Source organism: Halichoerus grypus, chromosome 7, assembly GCF_964656455.1.
Source record: "Halichoerus grypus chromosome 7, mHalGry1.hap1.1, whole genome shotgun sequence".
Taxonomy (NCBI): Eukaryota; Metazoa; Chordata; class Mammalia; order Carnivora; family Phocidae; genus Halichoerus; species Halichoerus grypus.
This window is the reverse complement of record NC_135718.1, coordinates 52,149,482-52,170,141: the sequence shown is the minus strand read 5'-3', so window position 1 is coordinate 52,170,141 and position 20,660 is coordinate 52,149,482. Positions and strand designations below refer to the sequence as shown.

Below are 20,660 nucleotides of genomic sequence, written 5' to 3'. Positions count from 1 at the left end.
AAATAAAATCTTTAAAAAAAAAATAAAGCATCAAACTAATATATAAAGTATCTGCTAAACTACTTCTGAAAGTAGTTCCCCCATCTTATCTCACCTCATTCACATTTTGTGCATCTAGCACAGTAACTGGCACAAAATTTATTTAATGAATTAATAAACATAAGCTCACATATGAATTGCCTTCCTCTTTCTTATACTTCTGTAGCCATCTTCTCATGTGTAAACCTCAACAGGTGATTGGACAGTTCTGGATCCCATGTCGAGGGATAAGCAGTGGGAAAATACGAGGATGTGATTATCACCCTTGTAGAAGATATAATCACTCTTTGCAAAGCAGCAACTCTGTTAAGAAACTTGCCTCTGTGGCAACTCAGTATAAACAATATATGAAGATCTGAAATTCATAAAGCAAACTAGGCCCTATGAACAAGGAACAATGAGCACTATTAAATCATCATTGTTGGGATGCCTGGGTGGCCCAGTCGGTTAAGCATCTGCCTTCAGCTCGGGTCATGATCCCTGGGTCCTGGGATCGAGTCCCGCATCAGGCTCTTTGCAAGGAGCCTGCTTCTCCCTCTGCCTGCCGCTCCCTCTGCTTGTGCTCTGTCTCTCTCTCTCTGTCTCAAATAAAGATAAAAAACTTTTTAAAAAATAAATAAAAATAAATCATCATTGTTATCTTTTGTAAGTATGAATACCATTGGCTTATAAAACACAGAATCCCTGTGACCCTTATAAAAAAGGAAACTATCCTAAATAAAAGAATAAAAAACAGCTGTATTTTCTCTCTGGGCATAGAACTATATTTTGATTCACTAATTCTTCCATTACAAATTATTTGCTAAATAATTATTTTACATATAATAAAGTTCTCTCCTTTCTCAAATGTCTTTGCTCCTTCTTCCAGCAGAGGGTGCTGTTGTCATAGAAAGTTGACAGAGCACCCCCATGTTTATCGCAGCATTATTTTCAACAGCCGAGATATGGAAGCACCATCCTAAGAGATGAATGGAAAAGAAGATAAGGTATATATGCACAATGGGATATTACTGAGCCATAAAAAAAGAATGGAATTTTGCCATTTACGACAACATGGATGGACCCAGCGGGTACTGTTGTGCTACGTGAAATAAGTCAGACAGAGAAAGACAAATACTGTATGATTTCACTTATCTGTGGAACCTAAAGAACAAAACAAATGAACAAAGAAATAAAAAACAGAAATAGAATCACAAATACAAAAACAAACTGGTGGTTGCCAGAGTAAAGAAGGTTGGGGGAAGGGTGAAATAACTGAGGGAGATTAAGAGGTACAAACTTCCAGTTATAAAATAAGTCACGGGGATAAAAAGTACAGCATAGAGAATATAGTCAATAATATTGTAATAATATTCTGTGGTGACAGATGGTAACCACATGTACTGCGGTGAGCATAGTGTAATATACAGAACTGTCCAATCACTATGTTGTACACCTAAAACTAATATAACATAGCATATCAACTTTATATCAATTTTTAAAAAAAGAAAGAAAGTTGATAAAGTAAAATATTTTGCCCACAAGATGGTAATGAAGTCCATTTCTCCACCCGTCTGAGTTGAAAAGCCTCTTGGTGGCTCACATTGCTGTAAGGGACAATGCCACTATCCAAAGGCCAAACAATACCTGCAGACACTAGAGCTCTCAGGCAGGGCTGCATCCAGGCTGACAGGGCTGCTGCTGTTCCTCTCACTGCTCTCATAGCCAGATTCCATTCGCTGTATTAGGCGAGGGTGCTGTTCTAAAAGGTGAGAGCCTGGCCGTGCTGGGCCCCAGGGCTTGTACTGGGGGCTTGGTCCACCAGTTTTAATGTCGTAAGCCGGTGGCTTGCTTAGTTCATCTGGTGTAAATTCTTTAGCTATCCCGATCAAAGGACAAGTATGGAAAAGGAGGTAGATTTAGCATCTGCCTCAAATTAAGACATAACCAACCCCTCCCTCCAGCTACTCCTTCACTGAACTCCTATCTCCAAAAAGCTCAACATCAGCATAAAAATGTACCTTGCTTAGTCTACCAGAAAAACAAATACATAAGTCAACTTTATTCAAAAGCCCAATTCTTCCCTAATTATCTCCTCACCTGAATCCTCAGAAAAGGGGCTAAGCTGGGTATAGCCACAGTGCTTCCTTTTGTCCTTACTAAATATGCTGTCAATATTCAGAGACTCCCGTTTGGGTCTCCACGTTGGACGATACTTGCTAGAAGAACTGGATTTTGACTCACTGCTGGTACTCTCTACTTCCCAGTCACGAGAGTGTAAAGACAGGTTCCTAGGAGGCTTTTTGTCAGTCTGGTCTCCTCCCTTCCCCACACAGGGAGATCCTAGGTTGGTCTGAGAAGCCAGGGATGGTCTGTTGTGAATCATATTGCTAACTGTCTCTTTAAAATCTCTTAGTCTATTGGTGCTGCTGGATGGTTTAGAGGCATTCCTAGGAGCCTGTTTCTCTTTCAGTGTTTCTCCTAAAAACACAAAGAATTAAACAAATACAAATGTTTAAAATGATCATAGATACCCAGACCCCAACGTATGAAAGCAGAAAGGTAAAGCCAGTATGGAGTATGACACAATTTGCCAGAGTGAATGAAGAAAGACAAACAGTGCAGAGTGGCTTGCCTTCACTGTGGTACCCAGAGGCCTGTGGCTCATCGCCTTTCCTCCTAACCCGGCCAGAGCTCCTCTTGCGTTCTATCAGTGACCCTTTCTTGGATGTGAGTTTCTGATTACATTCACTATCAGTCAGGTGTCCTGAAAGAACAAGGAAATGGGGGTAAGCTGGTATCTGAGACTGACCTCCATCTTCTTGAGAACCTAGTCTCCCTTTGGGATTCATAGCAGTGCCACAAATTTAGTATACCCATGAATCAGAAGCTGTAGGGGCCAAGACTATCTGATTTAAGCGTAGCAAGAATCACTCAATAGATAAATGCAGAGAAGCTCAAGTATTTAATGGGAGCTTGCAAATTTACAATGCCTCCTGAGCAATTACCAGTCTTGATCCTGCTCGTAATCTTTCCCAGTGACCCAGGACACATTACTTGGTAATTTTTAAAAGGTGACAGTTTTAAAGATGTATAAAAATGTCATGTAATCAACATATTTTCACTCTCATAAATAAAAGACAGAGCTTTCCTTTCATTTAGCAACACATACCAAGCAAAGCCTCATTTTCATTATATCTGGTATTGGCCCAGGTGCCCCAGCCTTTGCCCACAAGAGCTCTGATTGTGGGTGGCTTTAAGATTCAGTTCTAAATCTTCCTTAAATGTGAATCATTTAAAAGGACATTTGAACTTTGAATAATTCTCATTCCCATCCCCAATGAGTGCTTTACCAAACCAGGCTTCACCCAGAGATTACACCTCATAATTCCTCAGTACTGATCTCTGGGAAGCCCAGGAGATTTGGGCTCTTTTACATAACTTGCTCTGCTTCATGCCCACAGGATGTAAATGTATAAGTTGATAACAGCCAAGGTCAGATTCTAAAGGATATAATCATCTAAACTGCTGGAAGCCAAAGGTGAATTAAGCAACTGAATTAAATTAGAAAACAGGTTTAGAGAAAATCCTCTAGGTTCTCAAATGCACCAAGAGCTAATTTGTTTTCATATGTTAGTATATGAAAATTTTTGTACATATTCAGGTATTAGCAGTGTAGTGATATGGCTACCTATTTTCAAGAAATTACCAATGTAATCTTTTTTTTTAAAAGATTTTATTTATTTATTTGACAGAGAGGTAGAGAGAGAGCACAAGTAGGCAGAGCAGCAGGCAGAGGGAGAGGGAGAAGCAGACTCCCCGCCGAGCGGGGAGCCCGACGTGGGGTTTGATCCCAGGGATCATGACCTGAGCCGAAGGCAGCCGCTTAACTGACTGAGCCACCCAGGCACCCCCTCAGTGTAATCTTTTATTGCTTTTATCTGATCCTTTGCTACCTCTGGGCCCAAAAGGAAGATTTAAGAAAGGAGGAAATCACTTGGAGCAACTAAATCTGCAAATGTTAAACCGATGGGAGTATGTTCCCCTACCCCCAACCATCCACAGACCTTTAACATAAGCCTGACTCTCCTGGAAAATATGCCTTGTTTATCCTGTTATTTGGCTTCTCCCTGATTCACAGTTTCAGAAATACAGTCTAAAAAAAAAAAACTCACTTTGCAGTAGTCATCTATGCAATAGTCATCAAAAGAAATCCAACATGAATCTAACCAAACCTCTAGATCCAACTGCCAATTTACAAGAAATACAGAGAACAGAGAAACATGCTAGAGTTTACCATAGGAATATAATCAGCAAACTTCAGAATGTGGGCAATCTATAGGACAAACTACCTAGTTGTTCAACAATCAGCTGCAAGGAAAAATAGAGAAACCTATAGTTTAAAAGAAACGTAAAAGACTTATCAATCTGTCCCAATGTGTAAACCTCACTTGGATTCAGAATCAAGCATACAAACCATTAAAAAATTATGAAATTTACAAGATATTTGTGTGTTTGAACACTCATTGGTTATTTAGTGGTTTTTAGGAATTATTAATATTTTTAAGTGTGATAATGATAAAAATGATTTCTTCTTTTAGAGATACATACTACAAATATTTATGGAAAAGGTGAAATAATATCTGGAATTTGTTTCAAAATAATCCAGGAGTAGGGGGAGTGGGTAGAGGTACAGATAAAACTAGATTGGCCATGAGTGATAATTACTGACACTAGGCGATGAGTCTATGGAGGGGCAGTATAGTGTTCTGTATACTTGTGAAAATGTTTAAAATTCCCTATTTTTTTTAAAAAAAGTACTTACCCAAAGATTATAAAAATACTAATTCAAAGGGATACATGCACCCTGATGTTTATAGCAGCCTTATCTACAATAGCCAAATTATGGAAACAGCCCAAGTGTCCATCAACTGATGAGTGAATAAAGAAGATATGGTATATCATATCTATGTGTGTGTATGTGTCTATATAGATATACACATATACACATAGATATACATATATAGATATATATACATATATACACATATACACACATAGATATGATATACCATATCTTCTTCATACATATATATGTATGTATGTGATTGTATGTATATATATACATATATGTGTATATATGTATACATAATGTTCCATAATAGCCAATGTATAAAGAAGATACCATATCTTCTCGGCTATTATGGAATATTACTCAGCCATAAAAAAGAATGAAATCTGGCCATTTGCAACAACATGGATGGAAACAGACAGTATTATGCTAAATGAAATAAGTCAGTCAGAGAAAGACAAATACCATATGATTTCACTTATATGTGGAATTTAAGAAACAAAACAAATGAGCAAAGGGGGAAAGAAAGAAAGAGGCACAGCAAGAAATAGAGTCTTAACTGAAGAGAACAAACTGATGGTTACCAGAGGGGAGGTGGGTGAGAGGATGGGTGAAATAGGTGATGGGGATTAAGGAGTGCCACTCATTGTGATGGGCACCGGGTGTTGTACGACAAGTGCTGAATCATTATATTGTACACCTGAAACTAATATTATACTGTATGTTAACAACTGGAATTTAAATAAAAACTTTAAAAAAGTAGTCAAGCACAGAGTAGGAACCACCAATCTGAAGCCATGAGCTCACTAATTCCCAAGTCTCTAAGAGTATGGGCACTGTTCTATGGGTTAGGTGATAAACTTTCCATCTCAGCAGTGAGTCACTCACTGTTCTTCCTTTCATGTCCTGTACTGATTTCTTCCACTGACAACAGGCACATTTTCCTACAGACGAACAGAACAGCTCAAGAATGTTCTCTGCATGGAACTCACAATAACAAACAGGCTAGCTTTCTTTCTTTTGCTTTTCTGTCCTTCAGGAAGCCCAGCAAGGTGATGAGCAAGTGTCCCATGCCCATAAATATGCCCCTTCTCTCAAAGCCCTCCACTTGGGATAAAGCCTAGCATGAAAACATGATGAGGTACAAGACCACAAAGGTTTTTTGGGACACTATGAGAAAGACAGGGATCAAAAATATAACAGGAACAAAAAGCAGATTTTTGAATAAGCAATCACATCAATAATCACATTACAATCATCCTTATTGATATGCTGGTGTTGATAGGAATATGTGCAATGGAATATCATCGTTCATTCAGAGTTGTGTTGCTTCTTTTCATCCCACCCAATTACCCAAGTTCTGTGCCTTTCTCCCTTTGAATGACAAACATTTCTGACTTGCCCCAGTTTCTTTTTCCTGGAAGAATCTCTATGCAGGAACTGAATCAAGCAAGCAGGGTCCACTGTATAACTCCCTACCTGTGTCCCGACTGCTCTGAGACGTGGAATCATTCTCCACATTATAGATGACTGTCCCCTGAGAATCAGAAGAGAAGTGACTGACCACAGACTCATGGTGGGAGTGTTTGTAGGGATAGCTCTCCGTTGAGGAATCTGTTCGAGTGTCACTTGAGATGGAGGGCTCCCTCCCTAAGGGAAGGAGGAGACACATATGCAAAAGTAAGGAAAGAGAGGACAGTGATAGAGAGAAGGCAAAGAGTTGGATGGCAACAAAGGTCCATAAGTCAAGAACTTCCTAGATGGAAGGGTGAGAAGGATATACCAGAGCCATTCTTCCCAACACCCAACTTCCAGATAACCCAGACACACAAACAATTCCTCCCACTCCTGCCCCTACCTTGCTGAAGCCCTCACTTTGCCTGCCACTGTGAAAAACTGTGGGGCTTTTAGAAAACCTATGGGGAAAAGTGGAAGAAAGGAAAAAGTGAAAAATAAGATCTATTTAGATGGAGAGTCCCAGGCCGACCTGGCATACATAACCAGTTGCTTCCCATCCCATAATTTTTCTCCTATACTGCCAAAAATGTCACTTTAAAAAATTTAATTGACATTGTAAGCATTTTTAATATATCTGAGAAATTATGGGGCTGTTATTTATTTATTTATTAAGATTTTATCTGACAGAGAGAGAGAGACAGCAAGAGAGGGAACACAAGCAGGGGGAGTGGGAGAGGGAGAAGCAAGCAGGCCTCCCACTGAGTAAGGAGCCTGATGTGGGGCTTGAACCCAGGACCCCGGGATCATGACCTGAGCCGAAGGCAGACACTTAATGACTGAGCCATCAGGTGCCCCAGGACTGTTATTTACACTTTAGAGTAAATTAGTTCAATCAGACTACTTTTCTCTGAACAACTTGCTGAGATAAGCACAAAAGTGGAAATGGGCGTTTGATTGAAGGGAGAAAAAGTAGAGCAGGTCTGGGTAGGTACATGGTTGGGAAGAACACCAGGTGCCAAGCAGGAGGGAGGCACAAAAGGGAGGGAAAAAATTCCAAAGACAAGCGTCTTCTCCTTCAAGATTATACTCCGGGACAGTCCTAGATCTAGAAGAGGAAAAGAATATTTCTTTTTCCCCCTTTTCAGAAATCAAGCCAAAACCATTAGGGTTATATTTCTAATATATGCCTCTATGAGCTAACCTGAGACTTTAGCCATCAGGCTGCAAATTGTTTCTACAGGAAAACATGATTTAAGTTTCTACAGGAAAACATGATTTAAGTTGCAAACAATTAATTGCAAAAAAAGAAATGAAAAACTGATTCATGGGCTGAGGAATACTGCTACTACACTTGGCATTTTAAAACAAAAATCTCTTATCCCAAACAAAATGACTAGTTTTGTAGTAAGTATAATTTTTCTTGGTCTTAACAATTCAGTGAAGTCACTGTTAAATTGATAGTAAGAATCAGTCATCTTACCATTATTAGAAGGTTAAACACGGAGTCTCCCTCATAAACTTATCACTTCAGGCTAAATCAACCTAATTGCCCTCTCACTTTTGAATCAGGGCCAGGTGACAGACAATACACTCTTGAAGGCCAAAGGAAACAAAGCCTGGCACACCTTGGGCTTCAGCACGAGTTGGCACTTCTTTCCATCTCTAATGGATCCTCTTTCTACAAGCTAGGCTATGTGCTAGGCTCATGATTAAGTGTGAGTCCTAACTGTCCAATGGCCACATTGGAAGGGAGAAGGATTCGGTAAAGAGCTAGACTGCTCACCTGAATCTTCACTATCATAGCACGTCCTGCTGTATGACTGGAACTCAACTTGGGGAGGCAGGTCCTGGGTGGACACTGGGGTACCCTGGGGGTCTGCATAAAGCAGTAGCAAAGGCTGATAATGCCCCTTGATGCATTTGGTCACCACATCCTTCCATTTAGGCCCAATCTGAACCAGAAACAATCAGAAGAACATAATGGTTATACTTCATATCCACAATTCAAAACATATCTTCCTACTTGGTTTTTCTAAAGAAAATAAGATAAAAAGACAACAATTGGGTAAAGAGACCACAAAAGAGACCTTAGACCTAAATTTCATAAATTTTTTTTAAATCTTTTTTGGTTGTTGTTAAATCCTTTTAGAAAGCAGTAAAACCCTGTAAGAGGTAGGAATGATGAATAAAATTACTTTTATTCCTGTGAAACATCAATTCAGTTGTGAAATATAAATAAAAGTCCTCAAAGGTGAATATGCTATGTGAGGGGACTTCAGCCGCCTTGCTGATCAATTTATTTTCAGATTAAAGCCCTTACTTGAAATCTGCAATTCTATCATTCTATAAATTATATAATTTTCGCCTAAATATTAAAATCACTTTTATGAAGCTAAAGAGGAGGCAGAAACTCTCTCACAGACTGCCTTAGAATAAATGACATTCCATTTCAGAGTTCACACATGGCAGGACATAAAATGTCAAACTGCTTAGAATAGACAGCTGAACCTCGGCCTTAGCTTTGAGGTGGATTCAGCACTGCCAAAGCAGTGGAAAAGAGTGACAGAAGAGCCGTGGAAACAACAATCCAATCAAATCCCTAAACTCACCCGCTCTCTTAAACTTGAACCAGTCACATTCTGAGATGGTGTGCTCTTAAGAACTGAACGAGCACAGTGCTTATTTCATAATAGATGTTCAGTAAATTTATAACTAAGTTATTATTTTAACTAAAACAAATATCCTTTTTACATACAAATCTTATTTAATATCTTATAAGGCAAGTATTATTTTTCAAATAAAAATGCTAAAGCTCAAGGAATTCATATAAATTGTCCAAAACTACAACAGCAAAAAAGAGATAGACAATCAGGAAATTTGACAGACTTTACTATTTGTAGAAGACACTGCTTAATGTCCATGGATTGGTATAAATTATAGTCAGGAGTCTCCTAGCTGCTAATCTTATCTCAAGAAGCTTCCAAACTCATGCAGATCACCTTAACTGCTTCAGTCACAGACTGTGATTTAGATAGTAACAAGGTTCCAGCTTTAAATATCCTCATAGCCCCGTTGTTTTTTTTTTCTACACTATCCCCAAAACATGTTAAGGCACTTCAGGGAGGTAACAATCAGAGAATAACTGATAGCAGCTCTGGGACAAAGGATGACCCACTGATGATTCCAAGTTTGAAGTTCTGAACTTCATGCTAACCTTCTAACCTAATTTGAAGCATTAAACTGTCCTCACTCAAATCAACCAATTAATACATTTTTAAAAAAACACACTTTGTCAACTATAAACACAGACCTGTGCTGACTGCATGGTGAGAAGATTCAGAGAAAACAACAGAAAATATATCGATCCTATCTTTGAGGAACTTGCCATCTACTTGGAGAAGATAAGACTGACACTCCCGTAAATTCAATAGATAGATAGGTAAACAGACAGCAAAATTATGAAAATAGACACTGAAGAAAAGAAGATAAGAAATTATCCTTAGTTTTTTGTTGCAGTCACCAAACACTTTAAGAAGGGCTTGAATATTCCTACCTCCTTGACATGAGCATCATCAAAATACATCCATTTGCGGATCTTTGTTTGGAAAAAGAATGTAGAGTAATGTTTGCCATAGTAACAGATCATTCCTACTAAGTACAGTTCAGACTGCTTGGCCCGGTCATCTGTCACTCTGAAAAACAGCTGTGGGGAAAAAAGAGAATGGAAAAGACAGTCACATACTCAACCCTCTCACATCATCTCTCAGCAGACTCCATCATTTCTTATTAAGGTACTGACTTGTTTCTCCACTCTTCAGTCTGAAATTTTCCCTAGTCCATATTAATCATCAGAAATGAACCTAAAAGGACAAAATGTAAGGAAAAGCAAGACAGATAGTGGCCAGTAAACTGAAAAGGTGGTGATGTTTCTTCATACTTTCAATAATATTTTATTGCTGGTGCTTACCATAAGAGGAGCCCAGAAAGTTGAAAAACACAAAACAAAACAAAAACAAAACACTCAGGTTTCAAAAGTTACTTATCAACTGGTGCACAAATACAAATTTCCTGCTGAGACCCTAACTAAGGGGTAAAAATGCCCTTAGGAGGAGCAATACCACCATGCTGGTTATCAGCATTTCAATTCGTGCATGTCTAGCACTGCCATAGGTTCTAAGAGACATACAAAAAAATTTGACAAAAAGGATATTTGCCTTGAGAAACTTATTTGAATGAGAAAATCATCATAAAAATAAAACAAAACTAGAACAATACAGGAGACGTAGACTACAGAAATTTAGAAAAAGGAGATTTAATGGTGTATAACCTACTCATGTCAGAGATTCCTTGGCAAGGAGACCTAAAATAAGATCCCAGATAGTTCATTTATTCTCAGTTGTGGCTTAGTGACATTAAAGAATGACAAGAGATCTCCTTAGTCACAGGACTGTAAGAGAAAGAAACCAGTAGAAAGGAAACCACAGAATTTCTGGTTCTTCTCTTGAACTGAAGGAAAACCCTGGCTGTACCTATACTAGGTATAGATATGGAACTGATAAGGTTAAGGACCCCAGGCTTAAAGTCTTTTTACCTATCTCTCTGAATAGATGCACAGAAAACCACTAAACCACTAATTCTCTTCCAAGCTACTTCATTACCTTCTCAACAGACATTGGTTCCTCACTGTAAATTCTATATTGTAAAACTCAGGTCACCAACTTTTACCCCTCCACCTGCCATAGCAGCTCTAGTCAGGATTGCTCACTTCTTTGACTTTATTACCACCTGTGGTTGAAAACACTTCCCCACTCTACACCGGTATAAACAAACAATGAGTAGGGCACACAGTAACTCTGTAAATTGCTTTATTTTTATCAGTAGCAAAGCTCTGCCCATCCTGTCTTTCAAGACCAATGTCATCCCATTTTTTCTAAAAAGCCTTTGCCACCTACCCAAAGGAGGTATGTGAACAGGTACATGCATGCACATGTATGTGTACACATATAACTAGTATATTTGTCCAAAACTCTGTAATATTTGTCATCTAGGATATACCTTTGTGTTTAGTGTTCACTGCCCTTAAGCAATACTAAGACACAAGAACTCTAAGTCAGAGATAAAGGTAACTAATACTCACATCACCCAGCTTAAGGCAGGTACCCAGGCTGTGAATGACATCCTCTGCCAAGTCGGAGTGATCTGAGTCCCATACCAGCCCGATTGTGATAATCTGTGGAGCATTCATCAATACACGGCGAATCCGAATCCTTTCTCCACAGTTGCTCTGAAATACAAATATAAGACTAGTTTGAGATGTTTCCCACTGGCTCTGCCTCAATTCCACTAATCCTAGGGCTCCCTTCCCCACTCTGAACCTTATCCCTGACTTAACTCACCGGACAGTTCCGCAGATCTCCCATGGTGCTGGCATTTTGCAGCAGCTCACCAAACATGCTTGGTGAGGGTTTTTCTCGCCTTTCCAGCATACAAATAGCCTGATTGCTTCAAGATAGGGAATGGAAGGGAATGATGGTAGGAGTTACCCAGAGTTATAACTAAATCAAATAGATTATTCATACAAACTCTTAACTCACATGTTTGATTTTCTTCTTCTGCCCACTATATCAAAGCCCCTTGCCCTGACCAGCTTCAGTGTCCCAAACACAATGAACGCCTCTGCCTGTCCCAAAATCCAAAGCTTATAGAATCCCCATTTCACCTCCCACCTTGCTGACCAGAACTGAACCTAAGAAAAGGAGATGGTTGGGAGAGGAGGGAAGAAGAACAAAGGTTACTTTGAAGTTATTGTTCTCAGTTCCTACAATACAGCATAGTCTTAACAATAAAAATATAAGCTATTTGGATGCCGTCAGTGAAAACTCAACCATTTAAGGAGTACCTAAGAGTACAAACAGAGAACCCTTTAAGACTCACCAAAGGGAAGTAGTGGAGATGTAATGCACCATCTGGATGAAAGGCAGCGGATCAGAAGTGGCACCACAGCTAGTACACACACACTGGGCCCAGGTAAAAAAGCAAAACCAAGCAGCCACAGTCATTAGTTGTTTTAGCACCCATCTAACACCCCACAGCCCAGCATAAAGTGTTCTTGAAGAAGAAGTGATGTAGACAGAGATAAGGTTCACCTGTTCAAACAATGTCATTGCAAATTTCTGGTGGGAGATGCAGTGTTGGGCAGTACATATATCCTCTTTGGTTTCATCAGCAATGTGGAAGTGAATTCTCATCAGGAGGTTTTCCTAATAGGGAAAGAACAAAAGCAGTATTATCAGTGATACGTAATAGAAAAATGCACACATTGGTAGGCAGTTTACTCAGAGAAAGAGTAATCCTCTTGGAAGGTAAGAATACCTCTACTTTTTAAAAAAAAACTGTTTAATTTGAATAATTATAAGTTCACAGGAAGTTTCAAAAAAATGGTATAGGAAGTCCATGTACCCTTCACCCAGTTTCCTCCAATGGTAACATCTTGCATAACTATAGTACGATAACCACACCAAGAAACGGACATCAATATAGTCTACAGAGTTTATTTAGATTTCACCAGTTTTACATACATTTATTTGTGTGTGTAACTCTATGCAATTTTCTTACATGTATAGAGTCATATAACAACCACTGCAATCAAGATATAAAACTGTTCTATCACAAGGTTCCCTCACATTATTCCTTTATAGCCTTACCCACCCAATTCCAACCCTGACACCTAGCAACCACTAATCTGTTCTCTTATCTCTATAAGCTTGTTATTTCAGGAATATTATATAAATGGGAGCATATGGTAGGTATATAACCTTTTGATACTATGTTTTTTCGCTCAGCATAATTCCTTTTAGATCCATTCAAGTTGATGTGTAAATTCTTTTTATTACTGCATAGTATTCCATGGTATGGAAATACCAAAGTTTGTTTCACTATTTACCATTTAAGGAATTTGTGTTGTTTCCAATCTGGAGCTATTACAAATAAAGATTCTATGAACATTCATGGACAGGTATGAACTTAAGTTTTCATTTCTCTGGGATACGAGATACATGTCCAGGAATGCAACTGCTGAACCATATGATAATTTTTAAGTTTAGTTTTTTAAGAAACTGCCAAACTGTTTTCCAGAGTGGCTATACCATTTTACGTTCCCACCAGCAATATGTAAGTGATCCAGTTTCTCAGGAGTACCTCTGATTTTGGTGACATTTTACCCTGTAATGGAATATAGATCACTCTCAGATTTTTTTTTTTTTAAGATTTTATTTATTTATTTGAGAGAGAGAGAGCGCACATGAGAGGGGGGGAGGGTCAGAGGGAGAAGCAGACTCCCTGCTGAGCAGGGAGCCCGATGCGGGACTCCATCCTGGGACTCCAGGATCATGACCTGAGCCAAAGGCAGTCGCTTAACCAACTGAGCCACCCACGCACCCCACTCTCAGATTTTTTTAATGGATGCACAGAGAGTCTTTTGAAGGTTGATGGATAGAACCCAGAGTTCAGAACAGTCTTCTACTAAAAGTCACTGGGAACAATGTAGCTACCTAAACAGCACATTACACTTGTGTTAGGGACTCAGTTATTCTCTGTTTAATTATCATTAGTCATGCAGGAGTGCACAAAGTAAGGTGGTCCCCAGACCAGCAGCATCAGTATTAGCATCACCTGGAAACTTGTTAGAGCTAGATATTCTTGGGCCCCAATCCAGACCTACTGAATCAGAAACTCAAGGGAATGGGACACAGCAATTTGTATTTTAATGAGCCCTGTCTCCTCTGAAGGCGAGACCCACTGTTTTATGCAATGGCAAGCACAAAACTACTCTAAGCCTGAAGGAAAAAGAATAAACCCATTATGCAATTCCTACTTCATTAACAGACACCCTAGAGCTCTGAAAAACTAGGGAAATTCCTAGTCCTAATTGTAGATACTAGGGCAGACTAAACACTACAGTAAAGTACCCAGTCCTTGATGGAAATCATCAACAGTCTCACCCCATATCAAAAAGGGCCAGAGGCCAACACTTACAAAGCACTCTGCAGCATCATCCATAATTCCCAGCTGGAAACGCTGTTCATCCTGGAAAGTCTTTGCCAGAGCACTGCGGAGAGTGTCAGATGGAAGCACTTTTTCGCTACTACACTGAAACTGGTTAAAGATTCCCTGCAGGGAAGAGGTTAGACAAGGGAAAAAAGCAGTGTTGTTATTAAGCTTCTACACATCCCAGTCTGTCAAGCTAGCATCTCCATGCTTTTGACAATGGAACCAAATGTACTTCCCATGAGTTGATATGCTTGTAGTTAGTAACAAAAAAGTAAAAAATCAAGAGTCAGAATAAGGAGCATGATCTGTGCTAGTAAGGATCCTTGCTCTTCCATCTGACTGTGATATCATCAAGAACACATTAGGAGAGACCACTGTCATTAATTAATATAGGGTTACCTCATTTCCTCTGATATAGAGGTAGAAGATCCACAGTAAATAAGGACAAATTATATATAAATCATTTGGTAAATAATTCTCTGGGGCTCATCCTATGAAACTTGGCCCCCTTCTCTTAATTTAGAATTACTCAAAGGACAAAGAATAATATAACAAAGACCTACTTGTCTAATACCCAGAAATAAACATTCCATCATGTTTATTTCAAATCTACAGATGAAGTCCCATTTAAGACCACCCACTCTCTACCAGGCACTCACTATCATGAGTTTGTTGCACAATCTTCTGTTTTTTAATACCTGTGTATTTGTGTATGTGTGTGTGTGTGTGTATCCTTTAATCATACATAGATACTTTTATGTATATTTTTTGTTTATATACAAAGCATCACACTGACTTTTACTTTTTTAAATTCAGCATTATTTTTGAGATCTATCCATAATTTATACACACACACACACACACACACACACGGTTCATCCCTTTTCCCTGATGTGTTGTATTTTATCAGGTGCCCATACGACATCTATTTATCCATTTCTTTATTGACGGACATTTTGGCAGTCTCTAATTTTTTGCCATTATAAAGAGGCTATCTCAACTTTTACTTCCACCAATAAATGAATATAAATAAATTTCCCCATATCCTTGTCAGCAATTAATAAATACACTCAGACTGGTTAATTTGAGTCTTTCTAACTACACTTAGTTTTTCTGAGTCTTTTAAAAATATGACTTGTGGCAAATATCTTCTTCCAGTCTTCTAATGTCTTTTATGTGGAGCAGTTTTTTAATTTTGGTGTAATTAAATGTATCTATCTTCTCCATCTTTGCCTGATCTAAAACAATGATGAATGTGACCTCCAGAGAATGGAAACAAAGAGTGGCAACAAGTGGCACCTGGCTTGATGAGTCCTTCTCAAGTGGTATTGGACCTTCCCCACAAAAACTAGAATATGATCCTTTGACATCACGTGGCCCAAATCCTCACTAAACCACCCAGATAAACAATAAATTCAACGATAGTTACATATCAACACACCAAAGAATGTCACTCACTTGAAATTCTTGTTAGTAATTTCTTCACATAAAAAAAACCCCATGGTTATTTTTCAGACTTACTAATGAGACTAGAAATAACACCATTTTATAAACCTACTTATGTGATCTAAGAATAGGAGGCCTTACCAACCTAGAATGGTCAATTCTTGGTCCTCATCTTACTTGAACTATCAGCAGCTCAGTCACTCGCTCTTCAGAATTTTATCCAAATATTACCCTCACTATATAGTATTTCCTGATCATTCTTTTTTTTTCTTTCTTTCTTTTTCTTTCTTTTTTTTTTCTCTCTCTCTCTTTCTTCCTTTCTTTCTTTTTTAGATTTTATTTGTCGAAAAAAGAGAGAGAGCACAAGCAGGGGGAATGGCAGGCAGAGGGAAAAGCAGGTTCCCCACTGAGCAAGGAGCGCAATGCAGACTTGATCCCAGGACTCTGGGATCATGACCTGAGCCAAAGGCAGACGCTTAACCAACTGAGCCACCCAGGCACCCCCTGATCACTCTATTTAAAATTGCAAGCTCCACCCCCTCTTCCCCAAACCTTCCACCCCCACCTGTTTTATTTTTCTCTGTGGCACTTATTATCATCTTTAATACCATGTATTTTACTTATTTACTGTCTGACTATACTCTCTAGAATTTAAGTGTGAGGACAGAAAATTTTTGCCCTTTAATTCCCTGCTATATTATTCCCAGCACCTAGAAGGGTACTGGCATATAGAGGGCAACCGATAACTTGTTTTGGATGAATGAATGAATGAATGAATGATGTGATATGGGTAGATCTTATTAAGATATTATTAAGTCCCCTCCTTTTTTTTAAGTAGGCTCCATGCCCATTGGGGAGCCCAACACAGGGCCTGAACCCGCGACCCATAGATCAAGACCTGAGCTGAGATCAAGAGTCAGATGCTTAACCAACTGAGCCACCCAGGTATCCCTAGTCCCTCTTTTTTTAAAGCAGATAAAGAATCACCCAGAAAAGTTGAGAATTTTTCTTAAGGTAATATAACTGGTTAAAGCAAAATGGAATTAAACCTCATTCTGCTAATTTCAAGTTAGAACTGTTTTTTCCTCATTCTACTCTCTTACTAGCACTGTTCTTCCTCATACACATTGAACATCTATCCCAAAAGCAGCTCAAGAACAATTTGCTACATATCCTACTATTATTTCCTACAAAGAATTCCATACAATGTGGAGACAGTACTAAATAATACATATTTAGTATTATTTTATAAGCTAGGAGCTGGGGGAAATCTATTATAAGTACTCCAAGTTATTTTGGATTAACCTAGACATTTTTCACAAATATATTTAAGATCAGGGAAAGGCAAGGCAGGACCTTCACTATTAGTGACCCTTAAACTAGACCAAAAGGAACGGTCTAGGACCATAGTTAAACATTCTCAGAGGACAATTGGATATCTACACCAAGTGACCTATAGGATTCTGAAACAGAGGAACAGAGAAACAAAGGAAAAAGTGGCCCAAGAAGTAGTGACTGCTTCTACAAATAGTGGTTTGACAACTGAAAACACTAAGTGACCACTGTAACCTCCCAACTTGCTATTCTTCTCAACTGTTAATGCTAAGATATTACTGCTAACAAAAGCTCTATCTCTAGAGCATGGGATGGATGAGGTTTGGTCCTTTGTGCAGAGCTCAAAACTGGTTTCAAAACAAACCAATGCGAAATTAGTTCCAGGACAGTTGTGTACAAATGTGATATTTGCAAACTACAGCCCCTTTAGTCCTTCTCAACTGAGTTCCCTCAAGAATTAAGCCCTAATACTCTAAGGCATCAACAATTCCTAAGGAACTAACATCTCTCCTAGGCATGCAGTAGTTATGTTATTATCCAGAGAGAATTAAAATAGTCACTCAAGTTATGTTCTGTGTTCTGTGGTTCAGATGACCCTGCTTGAGAAAGGACAGGACTCCATGAGAGATGGTATAGAGTAATAGTTAAGAGCATGGACTCTGGAACCAGACTATCTGGGTTCAAAATCTCAGTCCTATTATCTACCATCTCTGTGACCTTAGAAAAGTTACTTAACTTCTCTAGGCTTCAGCTTCCTCTTTTAAAAGAGGATTAGTAATAGTACTTACCTCCTAGGGTTATTTATGGATTAAATGAATTATCTATATCTCTATACCTTAGACTAATGCCTGGCTGTATAAGTGCTATCTAAGTATTAGCTGCCATTGTTGTTGTTGTTATTATTATTATTATTATTGTCATTATATTTTTAGGTTACTAAGAAGCCTGTCTGCTACTGACCTTGGGTCAGAAATGCATCTACTTTGAGCTACCTCCCTAGTCTCTGAAATCTGGGTAGGAAGGACCAATCTTTTCTCTTTCTGTTGCTCTTATTTAGGAGAGGCAGATTTCCCATGACTATATAAGAAAGGTTTCAGCACAGAAAGGGAAAGACCTAAAGTCAGAGCTCTGCTTACATGCACAATGGATATGCAATAACAGATCTGACTTGTGTCTGGTGTCATCAATGTCTCCAAACTATACTCTTTTCTCATCTCTTAATTACAGGCAACTTTCTCCACACACAATGAGTATCTGAATGTATTCAGAATGCCTGCATCTTCTTTATTTTATTGTAACTATTATTATCAGTCTTGCTCTGCTATTGTTAGGAAAAAGCAAGTGTACCAGGGATGAAGCAGCCGGAGCTCTCCCAGCATGCATCTGTGGAGCTGCAGCTCTGTAAGAAGCTGTAGCACAAAGCCCCTCTGTTAGGGCAGCACACTAACCCCTGTGTGTCCCTCTCACATGAGCACAAGGGCTGGAACGGGCCTCCTCCTGTTCCCATTTTCACCCTCCTCCCACCTTTCCCAGAGGGAGATCCTGTTCACACCAAAGAAAGCCAAGAACATTTAGTTCAGCAATAAGAACAGGTGGTAGCACCAATAAGGAACAAAAACTGGTATTCTTCCAATTGCTGAGTTCTGTGGCAGGGAGTGAGAAAGGGCAGGAAGAACCAAAACCCAGGAATTATTTTTCCCTATGGGGACCATGATGGTTTCATTTCAATAAACAGAGAAAACCCACCTTTGAGGTTTCTCTCTGCTCTTCTTCACAAAGTGAAACCAAAGAGGTCTTCCTTTTCATTCTCAGGAAAACGCAAATTACTTTTTGTCTGTTAACTATTTTCTTGGATGCAGTGCAAAAGCATTAAGACTTTAATGACTAAAAGCAGGTGCTTCCCCACCCATTTCTCTTGGATCATGGAGCAAACAATTCTACCCACATGAGCACATAATTATTTGGATTAGTAAAAACATGTAAATAAGAAAAAAGTGCCATAAAGACAGAAAGTCTTTGTGCTTTGGCATCTACAAATGCAGCTGTTGCTTAAGTTTTTTTCCCCCTAAAACACAGACTTTTGTCTTTAGGCGGGGAACAGCTATTTATTTCTCTCTCAGGACTTTCTAGCCTTGCATCTAAAAGAAGTCATGAGTAGAGAAGATGAGGGTCAGGAGAAAGGCCATGACTAAATTTGATGCTTTATGGACTCTTGGTTTTTGGAAAGTTAGCAGTCCAACTCATCCCTGAAGGGTGTCCAAGAATAACTTTGCAAAGGCATGACACACTTTATGCACTGCTACTAACTCAGTTCTTAGGTTTTCTCTTCTTGATCTGGGCTTCCCAAATCTCTCATCATTTTGGCTCTCATAATCACTCCTTTTCTCCACATCTCCTGGAAATCAGAGACTTAAGTAACTTGTAAACCTGAATGTGGCCAATGAAGCCTGTTTGTAAAAACAACCCTCTGAAAGAAAGATAAAGGAGCTACTACTCCTTGAGGACTACTGGAAAAGAGAACTATTCACTAGTTTTATGTGTTCAAAACAATCTCGAACATTCTCTTTCAAGAGGGGAAAGAACATATAAATGTTTGCCATTTTGGCACCCAAAACAGTAACATTGGATTTTTAACATTTTATTGCAGAAAATCTCAAACATACTGAGTAGACAAAATACCACAACAAACTCCCATGTACCTATTATCTATCTTCAACAATTATCAGCCTGTGGCCAATCTCATTTCATATATACAACCCACCCACTTACCCCATTCCCAGGTCATTTTGAATCAAATGCCAGACATTATTCATCTGTAAACATTTCAGGGTATGTCTCTAAAAAATAAGAACTCTTTTTGTTTAAAACATAACCATAATATAATTACCAGACTTAGAAAAGGGTAATAGTAATTCTTCAATATTATCAAATATCCAGTCAGTTTAATAGAAACTCTTACTTCAACACTGGAGAAGGCAGAGAACAGCTGGCTAGTTTCTCCACTGGGATTCCTTAACCTTATGTCTAAAAATACCTACCTTCTCTGGACTTCATGATTAGAAAATTATCTGCATATCCTATATCAGTCCTTTTAAGTAAATTCAGTTATCAATACCGTCTCTCCCCATGAGTTTAGGGCTTTATTTGCACTCTTTGAGTTCATAACCCAACACTTTGTAGACTTGCAGTGGTGAAGTTAAACACCATCATAAGCTACCTATCACCCTCATTCCTGTTACCAGTGCAAAAGAGACAGACACCCATATACACACAAAGACAGAGACACAGAAAGAAATACCAAGACTTCAAGACACTGGACAGAGAGCCATAGAACAGAGACAGGCTAAATTCCACCAGAGGATGGTATTGCTTTTAGTGGGAAATCACAAACCAATGGTGAGGTTTTACAAAATATAATAGTCAACTTGCTAATTTTTGTCAAGATAAAAAATGCAGGACCTTAGAGATAACCAACAGTATTTAAATCAAATTTTGAGAATCA

At 38.8% G+C, this 20,660-nt stretch overlaps 1 protein-coding gene across 21 annotated transcripts in view; it reads right to left on the bottom strand.

The window, feature by feature from the left end:
- USP54 (ubiquitin specific peptidase 54) overlaps positions 1–20,660 on the bottom strand; it is a 121,369-nt gene that overhangs the window by 24,045 nt on the left and 76,664 nt on the right. For 16 of the 21 annotated variants that reach the window (XR_013449732.1, XM_036110297.2, XM_036110298.2 and 13 more), the window contains 11 exons: positions 14,363–14,497; positions 12,475–12,588; positions 12,263–12,345; positions 11,725–11,830; positions 11,466–11,612; positions 9,882–10,031; positions 8,112–8,280; positions 6,350–6,520; positions 2,654–2,785; positions 2,119–2,499; positions 1,666–1,897 (listed from right to left, as the gene is read on the bottom strand). Coding sequence is in view for 20 of the 21 variants with exons in the window: in XM_036110297.2 (XP_035966190.1) it covers positions 1,666–1,897; positions 2,119–2,499; positions 2,654–2,785; positions 6,350–6,520; positions 8,112–8,280; positions 9,882–10,031; positions 11,466–11,612; positions 11,725–11,830; positions 12,263–12,345; positions 12,475–12,588; positions 14,363–14,497 (1,820 nt within the window). In the remaining variant the exon portion in view is untranslated. Of the gene's footprint in view, positions 1–169; positions 998–1,665; positions 1,898–2,118; positions 2,500–2,653; positions 2,786–6,349; positions 6,521–8,111; positions 8,281–9,881; positions 10,032–11,465; positions 11,613–11,724; positions 11,831–12,262; positions 12,346–12,474; positions 12,589–14,362; positions 14,498–20,660 lie in introns of those variants that run through there. The other 5 variants (XM_078077568.1, XM_078077567.1, XM_078077569.1 and 2 more) reach the window with 3 other exon arrangements.